Consider the following 16,715-nt stretch of genomic DNA (forward strand, 5'->3'; position numbering starts at 1 on the left):
AATTTAAAAAAATAGCAAAAAAAGTCTTTTTTTTTTTTTTTTTTTTTTTTAGGTCTAATAAAGGCGTAAGTTAAAGGGATACCTCCATACTGAATATGCTGCCCCTGCTGAGCGTCCTTGTGCAGATATGTAATGTAATTTAGTAGATCTTACATAATGAAGCCTGCAGCGCATGCCCAGCGCTGTGAGACATCAGTCCATTGTGTTCATTAGACGTCACTGCAGCCGCTCACCTGCCAATGTTTGACACTCTCCTCCCTGTCATTGTGCATGGGGAGAAGCTTTTCCCTCACCGGCTAGTGGGGGCACAAGCACCTAAGGAATGCGCCTGACTCCTGCATAACATCACTGGGTGTGCGTTGTAGGCTTTACTATACTATTAAAGGGGTACTCCGGTGAAAACCTTTTTTCTTTTAAATCAACTGGTGGCAGAAAGTTAAACATATTTGTAAATTACTTCTATTAAAAAATCTTAATCCTTCCAGTACTTATTAGCTACAGAGGAAATTCCTTTCTTTTTGGAACACTGATGACATCACGAGCACAGTGCTCTCTGCTGACATCTCTGTCCATTTTAGCAACCATGCATAGCAGGTGTATGCTAAGGGCAGCATGGTGGCTCAGTGGTTTGCAGTGCTGGGGACTTGGGTTCAAATCCCACTAAGGACAACAATAACTAAAGCGTTCTTATTATTATTATAATAACGTCAGCAGAGAGATCTGTGATCATGATGTCATCAGAGAGCATTCCAAAAAGAAAAGAATTTCCTCTGTAGTATTCAGCAGCTAATAAGTACAGGAAGGATTACGATTTTTTAATAGAAGTAATTTACAAATATGTTTAACTTTCTGCCAGTTGATTTAAAAGAAAAAAGGTTTTCACCGGAGTACCCCTTTAAATTATTGTACATATCTGCCAAAGTGACTGCTGGAAACAGTGTGTCATTGTATTATGCTGCCATAAGTGGGAGTAGCATGATCAGGATGAATAGTTCCCTTTAATAGTAATATTACTTGATTGACGCTACTCTCCCTAGCAGTGTATACAGTGTAGACCAGGCAGGGAGCAGCTACCAAGGCCCACCCTGAGGACTACTTACCCAGGTCCCTTCCCGACAACATTTGTGAACGATGATTACTCTGAAAATCCCAAATGTTTCCGAGTACTCCATATTGTGCCAGGATTGCGATGCCTGCACCAATTTTATGCTGCCCATAGTTTGGGAAACATAAAACTGGTGACAGATTATCTTTAAAAGGAACATTAGAAAATTACCTATTGTTTATATTAAGTTTTTATGTTTTCTGTTATAGTCGACTCTATAGAAAGTCTATGGGATTTTCTCCTGCAGTGAGGAAACGGCAGGGAGGACAAGTACTTAGTTGAGTCCTTCTCTCCATTTGTTCTAGTGATCAATGGGGGGAGATTTATCAAAACCTGTGCAGAGGAAGAGTGGTGCAGTTGCCCATAGCAACCAATCAGATTGCTTCTTTCATTTTCCACAGGCCTCTAAAGAGGCCTGTGGAAAATGAAAGAAGCAATCTGATTGGTTGCTATGGGCAACTGCACCACTCTTCCTCTGCACAGGTTTTGATAAATCTCCCCCAATAAGGGTCTCAGCACCCAGACTCTCACCAATAAAAAATGTTGACATTACAAAATGATCTATTGTATATAACAAGTTTTCTGTTTTCTGTTATAGACGACTCTATAGAAAGACAATGGGGGAATTTATCATTGGTTTTACCCTGATTTTGTGGTGAACATTTGTCTCGCAGTTTGTCTCAGATGCTGTTTTGAGACTTTTCATTGCGACTTTTGCTTTAGAAGGTTTTTCAAAAGGAACATACCAAGTCGTGATTTCAGGTGATATCCTGCAGTGGTAAAGAATTTATCATATGCGACTTTTCAGTTTGTCACATCTTTTGTCGCAACGGTGCTAACCTAGGCCCAAATCTACACCAGCCCGGACTTGGCTTACAGAACTGACTGTGGACAGCATTTTTTTAAAAGTCGCATATTTTGTCGCACGGAATAAAAAGTTGAAAAAAAGGTCACAAAGGAATCACCATACAAAGGGGTGTACTTAAGTACGAAATGTGATCAGCACCAGATTTATCACTTGCTCTGCACCGTGTAATACATTTGGTGCAGGTACACAGTTTCCACCACATGAATTAAAGGAGTACTCCGGCGCGCACTTTTTTCATTTTATCCCGTCCGGGCTGCAAAATAAAAGAAAACACACTTCATCTTACCTGCCAACGAGCCCCCGGAGCTCCGGTACAGTCCGGTACAGGCGCTCGGTCCCCGGGCTGTATTCTTCTTACTTCCTGTTAGCTCGGCACGTCACACGGAGCTTCAGCCTATCACTGGCCGAGGCAGGACATCGCTGCGGCCAGTGATAGGCTGAAGCTCCGTGTGACGTGCCGGGCTAACAGGAAGTAAGAAGAATACAGCCCGGGGACCGAACACCTGTACCGGAGTGTACCGGAGCTCCGGGGGCTCGTTGGCAGGTAAGAGAAAGTTTGTTTTCTTTTATTTTGCAGCCCGGACGGGATAAAATGAAAAAAGTGCGCACCGGAGTACTCCTTTAATGGGGTAAAAAGACGTTCACCTACAACACTCTTGATGAATTCCCCCCTATGGCCCAGATTTATCAAACTGTGTGAGAGAAAAAGTGGAGTGATTTTCCCACAACAACCAATCACAGCTCAGCTTTCACTTTACCACAGCTCGTTAGCTGAGCTGTGATTGGTTGTTGTGGAAAAATCACTTTTTTTCTCACACAGTTTGATAAATCTGGGCCTATGATAGTATAGGCTTGTCTCTGTAGTGAGGAAACGGCGGGGACGACAAGTACTCAGCTGAATCCTTCTCCATATTCGTTCTAGCGATCAATAAGTGTCTCAGCACCCAGACACCCACCAACCAATATTTTTTTTTTTACATAAGTTTTTTTTATATGACAGTAGCGCCTCCCCTAATATGTAGCCATGTTATTGTTCTGTACAACATTCGAGTTGTGCATAGACATAATACGGAACTCATAGAAACCTGTTGGACCTTCCTATGCTTCCTATGTCTTCAATTTCATGCAGAGGCATACAGAGCTTTTTCCCCCCCTCAGATTTAGATGAAATGAGACAGAAAAAATCTTGACATGCTCCAATGGATGCCGTGTAAAGGAGATATTCTGCCCGGCAAACATTGAATCGCTCTATAATATGGCACCATACGGCCACACCATATGGCTGCAAAAAAGTGAGCTTATGAATTTATAGTCCAGAGATACGGGATTTGTGCACAGAACTCTGCCACATGCATGGAGTCTTAGTAATGGGTTAACCTAGTGTTCCCCAAGCAGTATGCCTCCAGCTGTTGCAAAACTACAACTCCCAGCATGTCCGGACAGCCAAAGGCTGTCCGGGCATGCTGGGAGTTGTAGTTTTGCAACCGCTGGAGGCACACTGCTTGGGAAACACTGGGCTAAGCAAACAACATTTCACTTGACTATTTGTGCAGGATGCAAAAAAAAATATATATTGATTGTCACATTAATAAAAGAAATATAAAAACAGGAAAAAAAGAATTTCTTTATGTGACCTTTTAGAGGGCAGTCTTCAAAATAAAGTAAAAGAGGGAATGATGCGGAAAAATACTCAATAAATGAGGGCTTCTTGGCTTATGTCAGTCTACCTTCATTCCAAGTTCTTGTTCGAATGCTGCTGTCTCTTTACCCTTTATATACTATTGATCTGTGCGGGAAAGTAACTCTGCTTGGTAAAATAGTAAAGACGTTCTGAAGGTCAAATCTAAACTATTAAATGATAACCAATACACCAGTCTTTTCATGTCAGTGGTCCGCACTGACAACTCTCACATTTATTTATTTTTAAATATGTTGACCTGTGTTTTAGCCGAATTAAAGAAAAACAATATAAATATCTATATCTATCTATCTATCTATCTATCTATATATATATATATATATATATATATATATATATGTTGAAAGGCAAACTACGTTTTTTAAATGTTTCTGTGAACAGTTACCATATTTATCGGTGTATAACATAAATTTTGTAAGCAAAAATTTTGTAGCATAAGGTCTATCTACGTGTTATACGCCAATAAACTCTTTCTGGCCCCGCAAAAGCCAATGTGGTTCAATGAATTAAAGCGTTGGCCTTAAATCATGTAACTGCAGCGGCTTCTGCAGGCTAGAGTCCCGCCGCCGCCGCCCGATTCCCTCCCCATCCCCTGCTTTCATATTTACCTGTCCAGGGGCGCGCTTCTTCAGGTTCCAGCGGCATCCTGTGCTGTCGCTGTGCGCTGACAAGTGACGTCCTTATCGAGACGTCACTTGTCATTGCGCAGCGCACAGCGACAGCACAGGACGCTGTCGAGCCTGCAGGAAAGCACCCCTGGACAGGTAAACATGAAAGCCGGGGATGGGGAGGGAATCGAGCGGCGGCGGCGGGACTCTGGCCTGCAAAAGCCCTTCAGTTACATGAACCGCAACAGCTTTTGCGGGGTCAGAGTGTATCGGGGTATGCACTCACCTACACGCACCCTCCTTTTAATAAGGATATTTGGGTAAAAAAACTTTTTTACCCAAATTTCCTTGGAAAAATGAAGGTGCGTGTTATAGGCCGGTGCGTTGTATACCCCGATAAAAACGGAACTTACATTTCAGGAGACTTTTCAGGATGAGCTGCCCTATGTGTATACATGAGAAGCAGCAATATTTCTAGTCATTATATAACTTGTACATGGTATTTTCTTGCAGATTCATCTATAATTTGCAGTTCTCTCAGAGCCGGTGGGCGGAGCTCCCTCCTCCCCCTCCATAGACTTGTATTGCAGACACAGAAAAAAGCTGAGCTGATTTTTAGAGAAGACGATTTTAAAAGAGGGGAGAGAAGAGTAAAAATATTTGGTAACAGGAAAAAGAAGCATTTCTGTACAAAAATATATATGACAGAGTTTCTTATTTCCGCATACATCGTTGATCTATGCAAAGTTTATTTAAATGATAGCGTGTATTTAAAGGGGTACTCCGCTGGAAAACATTTTTTTTTTTTATCAACTGATGCCAGAAAGTTAAACAGATTTATCAATTACTTCTATTTAAAGATCTTAAGCCTTCCAGTATTAATCAGCTGCTGTATACTACAGAGGAAGTTCTTTTCTTTTTGAATTTCCTTTCTGTCTGACCACAGTGCTCTCTGCTGACACCTCTGTCCATGTCAGGAACTGCCCAGAGCAGGAGAGGTTTGCTATGGGGATTTGCTTTGCTCTTGACAGTCCCTGACATGGTAAGAGGTGTCAAAAGAGAGCACTGTGGTCAGACAGAAAAGAACAAATCAACTGGAAGGATTAAGATTTTTTAATAGAAGTAATTTACAAATCTGTTTAACTTTCTGGAGCCAGTTGATTTAAAAATGTTTTTTCCAGCGGAGTACTCCCTTGAGTGTACTTTAAAAATTTTGGTATCATAAGTGTTAGGGATCCTATTTCTTGCTTTTATAAATATGGACTTTTAATATTTCTTTAATGAACTAAATTGGTCATAATTAATTTTATCGGTAAGCGGTGGAGCTCCCTTTACCAAAGCACAACGGCAGTTTGAACAAGCTCTAGACAATTAAAGGGGTATTCCGGGCAAAAACATTTTATCCCCTAACCAAAGAATAGGGGATAAGATGTCTGATCGCGGGGGGGGGGGGGGGGCCGCCGCTGGAACCCCCTGTGATCTCCCTGCTGGTGGTCGATCCTCTGTGTCAGTGGGGTGATGACGTGGGCCGTACCAGGGGAACGGAGTCTAAGGGGTTACTGGTTTTCACCAGAGCCTGCAGCAAAGCGGGATGGACTTGCTGCGGCAGGTAACCCCCAGGTCGTTCCACCCGATAGCGACTCAACCCCAACTGACGGCTGAGATAGGCGCAGTACAAGGGATTAGGCAAGAGCAAGGTCAGACGTAGCAGAAGTTCAGGGCAGGCAGCAAGGATCGTAGTCAGGGGCAACGGCAGAGGGTCTGGAACACAGGCTTGGGACATACAAGGAACGCTTTCACTGGCACAAGGGCAACAAGATCCGGCGATGCTGGGAAGGGGAAGTGAGGTAATCTAGGCTAGGACACAGGTGTATGCACTAATTGGGCCAGGCGCCAATCAGAGGCGCACTGGCCCTTTAAATCGCAGAGAGCCAGCGCGCGCGCCCTAGGGAGTGGGGCCGCGCGCGTCGGGACTGAACTGACGGAGGACAGGTCGGGTAAGAAGACTGGGATGCGAACCGCGAGCAGGCGCGTCCCGCTTCGTGGGTCGCATCCCCGCCAGTGACATTAATGCAGCTCTCCCGGTAAGCGGGTCTGACCGGGGCGCTGTGACAAGGTGAACGCTGCGAGCGCTCCGGGGAGGAGCGGGGACCTGGAGCGCTCTGCGTAACACCTGCAGCACCCGCATTCTGCGTCTCCAGGTTTCCGGGACTGGGGACGTGACGTCACACGATCAGACATCTTAAAATGTTTTTGCCTGGAATACCCCTTTAAGTTTCCTTTTAAATTATAGCAAGCAGCGATCTTGAAATCTGTAATAAATTGATGCTAAAATATATTGGAAAATTGTAAAAATTTTCACTATGCAACAAATAACCTTTATGTGCAGAAACTGGAATACCCATTAAAGTTGAAGCATTGGACAGGCATGCACTTGGTAATTCTACTGCTGCCTACAGCCATGGCTTCTTTTACAAGTATTTCCCTTTGCTCCGAAGTCTTTGATATAAGGGAGCTTACTTGTATTTCATGTGCGCTGAAATGAAATTTTCAGAAGTTTCATAAACCGAGTTCTTTAATTTAGGAGATTGCCATTTTTAATGTTATTCTACTCTCAGGAAATCAAGTTTCTTACAAATAAACAAATGCTTCTTCAGGGATCCAGGAACAAAACTGTTAATTAAGGATTATTCGCAGCAACGCCGATTGGCTTTTATTTATTTCTGCCGCTTTATTTGTCTTACATAATTGAGAGTTTGCCTACTTTATTTGCCTGAGATAGGATGCTGACAATTATTTTGATCTTAATGTTTTCTTACTGTATATGCTCATTGTTTTCTTCTTGAGAACATGAAAAACTTTGTTGACTTTTTCAGAATTCAAAAGGAACATCTGCCTTGTTATTTGCTCCAACATCCCATCAAAAAGTTCTTGAGATACCTTCAAAAGCTTTAACAAAGCCTCCACAAGAGTCCGAAGCGGATCTTGAAAAAAAGACTTTACTGGCCGCCTTAAAAACCTACCTGGCACAAAAGCCAGCGTCTCAAAATCCTGATAACCGAAACCTGAATGGGAAAGCAACATTTTCTTCCTTATATTCCAATAAATACCGTACATCACAACTTAGTCAATTTGATGGAGGGCTTCCTAAAGATGATGTAGAGGGTAGTTATCAGATGAAATCTTTTCTTCAGAGACCAAGAGCTCGAGTCTTGTCAAGGCCAAATCTAGGAGGACTGATTTATAAATCAACCTCTCGCCAGGAAGGCCCAAAGGACCCGCTGAGCACCGTGGATGGTAATGCATGTTTATTATGAGGCATTTGTTTAACTTATAGTACACTGTGCAAGTTTGTTCTGTACATTTATTGTTTTTTTTTTTATTAACCTTTAATGTCTTGTTTTGGGGCATTTTTATAAGCAAGGTAGATATCTCTATCTATCTAATCTATCTATTAACTATCTATCATATTTAAATGTATTTCTATTTCTCGCTCCCTGTTTTGCTATCCTTAATCTAAATAAAACTACTCACTTGAACCTCTTAAAGTGTACCTTTCATTTAAAAAGAATGCCTGTCATGTCACAGAGACATGTCAAAAGTTTTAATCGGTCAGGATGTCAGTGCTGAGACCCCTACCAATCATCAGAACAGGCAGTGAGGAGCTGTCATGACCGACTGGGGGGACAGGGAGAGTGAGCCCTAAGCTGTCCCCAGTAACACTCTCCCTGCCTACTTGCCCATCCTCCCTAAATGGCAGATTGACAACCACAGTGCCGGTCCCTACCTGAGCTAAAGTGCAGTGGGCGTAAAACAAATAATAATATACATAGTCGGGCACAGGCCAGAAACATAACGGGGAAACTACCAAACAAGCAGATATGCAAGACAGAATATATACAGGCAAACAGGGCAGAATATAGTGTACTAATAAACAGTTCAGAAACCGAACTCCAGAAAAATGGCAGATACTGTATGAATAAGTTCATAGGACACAGATCAGTGAATAAGCACAGAGGACACTATAGACCAATGGTAAAGCACAGAGGAAACACTAGATCATTGATCATGTACTCTATGATCTGTGCATGTACTATAAACGCTAAAGATCAGCTATAATGAACTCTATAAAACGGATACAAGAAAACCAAACTTCACAACGTGAAGGGACACAGGTCAGGATACAAGACAGTATATATTTCAGTATACCAGACAAGATATATTCAAAACCAGACTTCACAACGTGAAGGGACACAGGTCAGGATTCACACAGTGTGAACATAAACTATGAAACAAGGTACAAGCGGAACGGACATACAATCCTAAAAACCAACAGATGTACCACAGACTAAAATCAATAATAAACAAGAATATTAACCATGGTTAAAAACTCAGAAATATCACAATATAAATACAAGGCGCATGATTAAGCAGACATGAAAGTTCAATCACCAGCAACCAGAGTCAGCAAAGCTAGGGTTTAAATAACCACACCCGAGTTGCAATTGGCTCAGAACATTAACTCTTCCAAGCACAGGAAGAATTAGAACAGAAACTACTTAGACAAGAATTCCATTGTCTGAACAGACCCCAAGACATAAAAACACAAAGACACAAAAATGGACATTACAGAAGCACTCCGTAGTACACTTCACTTCCCTGCTTACAGAAATCTACATCCAGCTTTCCTCTCTATGGGCCATCCAGAGAAACTGAACAGAGATTGCTGTGAGCCGAGGAGTGAAGCACACTGCCACACTCTTCTCCCTGCTCGTTCTACTGGTCGTTGGGAGTTTCAGCTCCCAACCAGTCAAAACTTTTGATATGTTGTTAAATATAACCGGAACACTAAAATATAACCTGGTCTGACCATGGAGAAAGTGAGTTCTTGTTTGTATAAAAAACATACATTTATTGTAATCTTCTTGACATCATGGCATGAAATCTTCATGTAAAGGCAGTCCTTAGCATGAGTAAATAATGTAGGAGGGTTATGTAGGCATGTCCATAAACTTGTCTCACCAGCTGTGATTTCTTCCTTAGTACTCCATCTTGAAATGTCCTTTTAAGATGGATGCTTCTGTTAGCATCCTCTAGCTGTCATCCTCCTTCAGGCTGGCTTGGTCTGGTCTGGCTTGGCCCCGCCTTCCTTAGCTCCTTCGTTAACTCCTTCCTTTGAAGTCCCAAATTTATATACCATTGACTATGGGTGTGTTCATTATAATTGAAGTGTGTCCTTTGTATATGTGGGTGTGTTTATCCTAAGTGATCCTGTGTCTACTATTCATAAATATACAAATATGGTTTATTAAAATTATATACCGTATTTATCGGCGTATAACACGCTTTACTTCATTTTTTATGCAATCATTTCTTTGACAAAAGTCTATCTGCGTGTTATATGCCAATAGACTGTTTGTGACCATGCAAAAGCCGCTGCAGTTCAATTATTTAAAGCGGGCGCTTTAAATCATTGAACTGCAGCAGCTTCTGCCTGGCCAGAGTCCCACTGCCACTGCCTGATTCCCTCCCCGTCCCAGGTTTTATAGTTATATGTCCCGCCGTCCCCACTGCCCGATTCCCTCCCCGTCCCTGGTTTTATAGTTATATGTCCCGCCGCCGTTGCCCAATTCCCTCCCCGTCCCAGGTTTTATAGTTAAATATCCCACAGCCGCCACTGCCCAATTCCCTCCCCGTCCCCGGTTTTATAGTTACATGTGCCCTGGGGACTGCGGTCCTTCATGCGCCGGCGGTCTCCTGATCTGTCACTGTGTGCTGCCTAATGACGAGTGACGTCCTCAACGCGACGTCACTCGTCAGCCAGTGCGCGGCGCACAGTGACAGATCAGGAGACCGCCGGAGCATGAAGGACCGCAGTCCCCAGGGCACATGTAACTATAAAACCGGGGACGGGGAGGGAATTGTGCCATGGCGGCGGCGGGATATTTAACTATAAAACTGGGGACGGGGAGGGAATTGTGCCATAGCGGCGGTGGGATATTTAACTATAAAACCAGGGACGGGGAGGGAATCGGGCAGTGGCGGGATATTTAACTATAAAACTGGGGACAGGGAAGGAATAGAGCAGCGGCACTCTGGCCCCACAGAAGCCACTGCACGTCAATCATTTAAAGCGCTTGCTTTAAATCATTGAATTGCAGAAGCCGCCACAAACAGTTTATTCAGGTACACCTGCACACACACGCAGCCTCATTTTTCCAAGGATATTTTGATTAAAAAAACTTTTTTAACAAAATTTCCTTGGAAAAATGAGAGTGCGTGTTATAGGCCGGTGCGTGTTATACCCCGATAAATACAGTATTTCCTTCTAGTGGGTTGGCTGAAGATATATTTAACTTGTGGGTGTATACATTATGTCATAGCCACATTGTTATCTGATTGGATACTACTAACCTTACATATATGGCCCTCACTGAAGTCTTGACAAAGCTACATGACCATTCTCCTGCTACATATATACTGAAATAGTATATAGTGTGTCATGTTGTCTATCTATAGACATGATATCCTTTGACAACTGGTGACCACGGGGCATGTAACCTTGGATATTATGTGATATTGAAAATACATCTCATAATATTTTTATACTATGTCTGTTTTTGTTTTGTTTTAAATAAGAGGTACATTTAAGGTATCCATTTTGATCAGATGCACAAGTGAAATTGTGGGTGTCTCGCAGTATCAGTTAAAGGGAAACTGACAGCAGGGTCACCAGCACTAACCTGAATATACACTTAGAGCCGGCTAATCATGTTTCTAACACTTCTTACTGGGTGAAAATCAGTTCAGCCGTTCAAGAGATATTCATCTTGTAGCTTATATGGTTTTTACTTCTTAATTGCATTGAAGGCGGCTGCTGTATGTGCAAAGATTTTTCCGCCGCACTTGGTGATAACCTCACCCCCTTTGTGCCAATAAGTCTGCCCCTTCATAAATCTTTATGTCATAAAAGTTTTTAAATGAATTGACAATTGGGTGTTACCAGTAGAAAATGGTCCCTTTACATCCTGACACAGTCCAATCAGTGTTGACATTGTTATCCTGTGAAGAGACACAGCACTTTTATTTAGGAGAAATAATAGCCATATTCAACGGAAATATCAGATAAAGTTTGGGTTTTTCTACTGAGAATGCAAATATTTACTAAAGAAAACAGGTCAGGAGTAGTTGACGATCTCACATCATCTTCAACGAAGGAGAATATGCCTCTGATAAGGCAAAATATACTTATATATTCTTTTATATGTATTGGTTCAAAGATCTAGACAACCAGCGTTTGGATGACAGATGTCCTCGAAGTAATTCTAGGAATCTGACATTAACCCCTGATGTGTTCCCTGTCTTTCACAGAAACATTCATCCAGAACGTTGTGAAGGAACTTGGCAAACATAAATTTAACTTTGATAATCTCAGTCCTAAAGAGCTGGATGAACTAGCAGATGTAATAGCTGATACTCTTCAGATTGTTGATGGAGATCAAACTGGGGCTCGGAAAATTGAAACTGAAAGAGGAGAAGAAGCTAAAAGATTGGAACCCTATGAATCTGAGGAACATGAAGAGGGCAAAGAGAGCAATCTATCATCTCAAGGTATGAAAAATGTAAAAAAGGATTGAGAAAGGATGAGGTGTAAAGCCCAACTGCAACCAAAACTGGAAATCCGGGCATAAAGGCATTTAATGGAGTATTCAAAGCGTCTTTGTCATTTGATAAAACTTTTGACATGTTGTAAAAAGTTTAGATCACAATGGGTCTTACGATCGCGAGTTACAGCCTGGTGAAGTGTGTGGCGGTGAACGCCTCCGCGACTGTTAGTCCAATCCAACCCTTTCACTGCATAAATCTAAGGAGTAAAAAGGTCAGACCTGTTTGCCAGCCATGGAGTGAAGCGCACTGCCACGCACTTCACTGGCTTATAACTCGTGCTTGCAGCGGGTCTTAGAAATAAGACCTCATGTGATCTAAACTTTTGACATATCTGGACAACAGGTCAGAGGTTTAAACAAAAGACAGTGGTGTCTTGGGTCTTTAATGTTTATCACCAGGGGTCAAGTCCTGGCAAAAATGTGTGGGACTCACCCAAGATTTCCACTCAAGGGCTTGTCCTGCAGGACTCCTGCTAATGAAAACAGTGTTCCTGCCGTGGAAAAAGTGAAGGAGCTCCGTTTCTATGCATTCCTGCAGAACTTGAGCCCTTTTTACCACCTATCCCAAAGAATTATAAAAAGTATCCTTTCTTTGCTTTCCCGAGCTGCAGACAATAAGTCATATCTCTTGCCATAGTGTTCTTTTTCCTCAGCCTTTGATTGGCTGAGCAGTTATGTGACAGGAAGCAGAGTTTCACGGACACTGGGATACCGTGGACTATGGGGTAGCGAGGGAGGTAAGTAAAGTTTTTTTTTTTTTTATGTTATCACACAGCCTGGGCACTTTTACTGACAAAATTATATTTTATTGGATAAACCCTTCAATGTATCTGATTTCAGTGTAAATGCATACCTGGGCTGTATCCACCTGAAAGGAAAATACATGCTAAAAAAACACTCAAAACCATTAGTCACTGCGCTGACAACACAACATAAATAACACACTTTGTAGTCTGTCACTTGACATCTCTGACCCGCAACGCAATCAATAGTTTCCCGCTGTTAAGCGCAGGAAACTAACCTTGAAAACTTGACGTTAAGCACTAAATTTGCACAAACTGTATGTTGTGTTTTATATGAAGCAGAAAGAAAATTTACATAATATCTCTCTGCAAGATCGATGTATTGATTTCCCAATGCGCAGTTCAGTAAGTTGTGTATCAACAAGTCTTTGCCTTACAGTTACCGAGCAGGCGCTACAGGCTGTTTCATTTATGCAGTGCATATTTTATTATACTTATTCACAGTTGGAATAATATATATGGAGTTATATATACTGCTCAAAAAAATAAAGGGAACACTTAAACAACACAATGTAACTCCAAGTCAATGACACTTCTGTGAGATCACACTGTCCACTCAGGAAGCAACACTGATTGACAATCAATTTCACATGCTGTTGTGGAAATGGAACAGACAACAGGTGGAAATTATAGGCAATCAACAAGACACCCCCGCTAAAGGAGTGGTTCTACAGGTCGTGACCACAGTCCACTTCTCATTTCCTATGCTTCATGGCCGATGTTTTGGTCACTTTTGAATGCTGACAGTGCTTTCACTCTAGTGGTTGCATGAGACAGAGTCTACAACCCACACAATGACCTCCAGCAGCACAAATGTGCATGTATCGACTCACACCATCAGAAACAGACTCCATGAGGGTGGTATGAGGGCCTGACATCCACCGGTGGGGGTTGTGGCATTTGCCAGAGAACACAAAGATTGGCAAATTCGCCACTGGCACTCTGTTCTCTTCACAGATGAAAGAAGGTTCACACTGAGCACATGTGACAGATGTGACAGAGTCTGGAGATGCCGTGGAGAGTGTTCTGCTGCCTGCAATATCCTCCAGCATGACCGGTTTGGTGGTGGGTCAGTAATGGTGTGGGGTGGCATTTCTTTGGGGGCTGCACAGCCCTCCATGTGCTTGCCAGAGGTAGCCTGACTGCCATTAGGTACCGAGATGAGATCCTCAGATCCCTTGTGAGACCATATGCTGGTGCGGTTTGCCCTGGGTTCCTCCTAATGCAAGACAATGCTAGACCTCCTGTGGCTGGAGTGTGTCAGCAGTTCCTGCAAGAGGAAGGCATTGATGCTATGGAGTGGCCCGCCTGTTCCCCAGACCTGAATCAGATTGAGCACATCTGGGACAGCATGTCTTGCTCCATCCACCAACGCCACGTTGCACCACAGACTGTCCACGAGTTGGCGGTTGCTTTAGTCCAGGTCTGGGAGGACATCCTTCAGGAGACCATGCGCCACCTCATCAGGAGCATGCCCAGGCATTGTAGAGATGTCATATGGGCACGTGGAGGCCATTTTGACTTGTTTTAAGGACATTACATAAAGTTGGATCAGCCTGTAGTGTGGTTTTCCACTGTGATTTTGAGTGTGACTCCATATCCAGACCTCCATGGGTTGATAAATTTGATTCTCATGATAATTTTTGTGTGATTTTTTTGTCAGCACATTCAATTATGTAAAGAAGAAAGTATTTCATACGATTAGTTCATTCATTCAGATCTAGGATGTGTTATCTTAGTGTTCCCTTAATTTTTTTGAGCAGTGTGTATATTTACAGAATTTCTGTTATGTAGAACATGTAATAGCATCCATTAAAAAAAAACAATATTTCAAATGTATTTTTTCTAATGTAATTTTAGTATTTTAATAAATAGATGTTTATTAAAACTAATTAGCATATCATAACAATGTATTTATTGAAATCATGAAATTAAAATCATATTAGACGAAATACTGGTGAAATATGTTGTAGATGTGAAGACAAAATGACTTACTGTATTTCTCAGTTTGTCCATTCCCTCCTATTATACTTTGCTTCATCTAGACCTGCTTAAGCAAAATGAGTTGTTCTGGGTTAGACTATGGTCATACAGCAGATTGTCCTTACGGAATTCTGCATAAATATTCCGCACAGACATTCTGTAGGAGCAGAGTTCCGTTGATTTTAATGGGATTCTGCTGCTCTGTTTACACGGCAGAATTTCCCGCGGCAGCAACATCTACCACGGGAATTCTGAATCCTGATTAACCTGTTTAATGTTTTTGCATATTCCGCTCAAAAAAGCATTGCCGTCTATGGCTCCATTCACTTAAGTGGAACTGAGCTGCAGAACCACACCTAACCTGGAGACAGACAGGGAGCGTTTTTTGAAAGAAATTAGCTCTGTTTTTCTATTCCTGGATAACCCCTTTAATCTTGGGTCTGTAGCAGTGTTTCCCAACCAGTGTGCTCTCAGCTTACCAGGCATGCTGAGTGTAGTTCTGCAACATCTGGAGGCACTCTAGTTGGAAAGCACTGGTCTAGAGCAGTGGTCTTCAACCTGCTAACCTCCAGATGTTGCAAAACTACAACTCCTAGCAGGCCCGGACAGCCGTTGGCTGTCCGGGCATGCTGGGAGTTGTAGTTTTGCAACATCTGGATGTCCACAGGTTGAAGATCACTAGTCTAGAGGATAGGGGAATATGTGTTTTTCCATTATTGGAAGTGATAGCTTACCATTAGAAGATGCCATCACTTTATTATTGGTTAGGATCCAATGATGCTAGAGTGGACCTTGGCCCTTTTATTTCAAGGGTTAAGAGGGTTGCATAGATCAGACACCTACTGATCATAACGTTCTGGCAAACCCTAGTATTGTCATACATTCTCAGTTGTCCTAGCAGATTTTCCGCTGCGGAATTTCTGCTGCGGAAAACCCGCCGCAGACCCTACTGACTTCAATGGGGCTTGCGGCGGACAGCCGAGAAGAGCCCACCCCCTTTCAAATACACAGCGGGAAACCCGCAAATAAATCTGCCCATGTGAACCTACCCTTGGAATTACCCAGTGCTGTTATCATCCTCATACAAATTGAAAGCATTGACCAATGTAAATTCCTTAATGATCATTATTGTTGGTATTTACTCCCATTATATTTGCTTATTGAAGACATGCACCATTATTTCTCCCTAAAGGAGAAGTCCCATGCCGAAAAAGTACCGAGAAACGTATCCCCTATCCGCAGGATAGAGGATAAGTTTTAGATCGTGGGGGGGGTCCGAGCGATGTGGCCCCCCCGCAATCTCCTGTACGGAGCTCCGGCTCCCCCACAAAGTGGCGCATCACGACCCACATGTTCTCCATATATCGCTATGGGAGAGCCGACGATAGCCGAATGGCTCTCCCATAGAGATATATGGAGGGGATTGTGACGCGCCACTGTGTGGGAGAGCCAGGACTCCGTACAGGAGATTGTGGGGGGGCCACAGCGCTCGGACCCCCCGAAATCTAAAATGTATTCCCTATCCTGCGAATAGGGGGTAGGTTTTTCTGTACTTATCGGCATGGGACTTCTTCTTTAACATTGTCAGTTATAATTTTTTATGTGTGCTCTTTTTTTGTCTCTGTCTTATTATTTGTATTACTTTATTGGTGATTAATAAAAAAAAAAAAACAATCATTATTTATAATAATGTCACCATATGTTTTACCATGTTTTTTAATTTGGTCTTCATATTTTCTAGAAGGTCAAGAAACAAGCGAGAAACAGTCAGAGTACGAAACAAAGGTACATTTTATACATGTTATTTTGTATCCTTTTTACCTTTGTCCTGTTTCAGTCCCAACAAATCAAAAAATATATATGACTGATACTGTAACAAATGTATCAGTGGGATAGAATTTGGACAAGTGACTTTAAGTATTCTTGTACTGTATATTATCTGTCTATCTATTCATCTATCTGTGTCAAGGTATGTGTGTACA

General features: G+C 42.3%; 1 protein-coding gene across 1 annotated transcript in view; it reads left to right on the forward strand.

Moving 5' to 3' along the window:
* The window catches only part of PTPRN2 (protein tyrosine phosphatase receptor type N2), a 1,048,643-nt gene that overhangs the window by 367,469 nt on the left and 664,459 nt on the right, over positions 1-16,715 (forward strand). The window contains exons 6-8 of the mRNA XM_056519562.1: positions 7,157-7,577; positions 11,652-11,891; positions 16,475-16,518. Of these exons, the coding sequence (XP_056375537.1) occupies positions 7,157-7,577; positions 11,652-11,891; positions 16,475-16,518 (705 nt within the window). The remainder of the gene's footprint in view (positions 1-7,156; positions 7,578-11,651; positions 11,892-16,474; positions 16,519-16,715) is intronic.

The sequence above is a fragment of the Hyla sarda genome, chromosome 5 (assembly GCF_029499605.1).
Source record: "Hyla sarda isolate aHylSar1 chromosome 5, aHylSar1.hap1, whole genome shotgun sequence".
In the NCBI taxonomy this organism is placed as follows: domain Eukaryota; kingdom Metazoa; phylum Chordata; class Amphibia; order Anura; family Hylidae; genus Hyla; species Hyla sarda.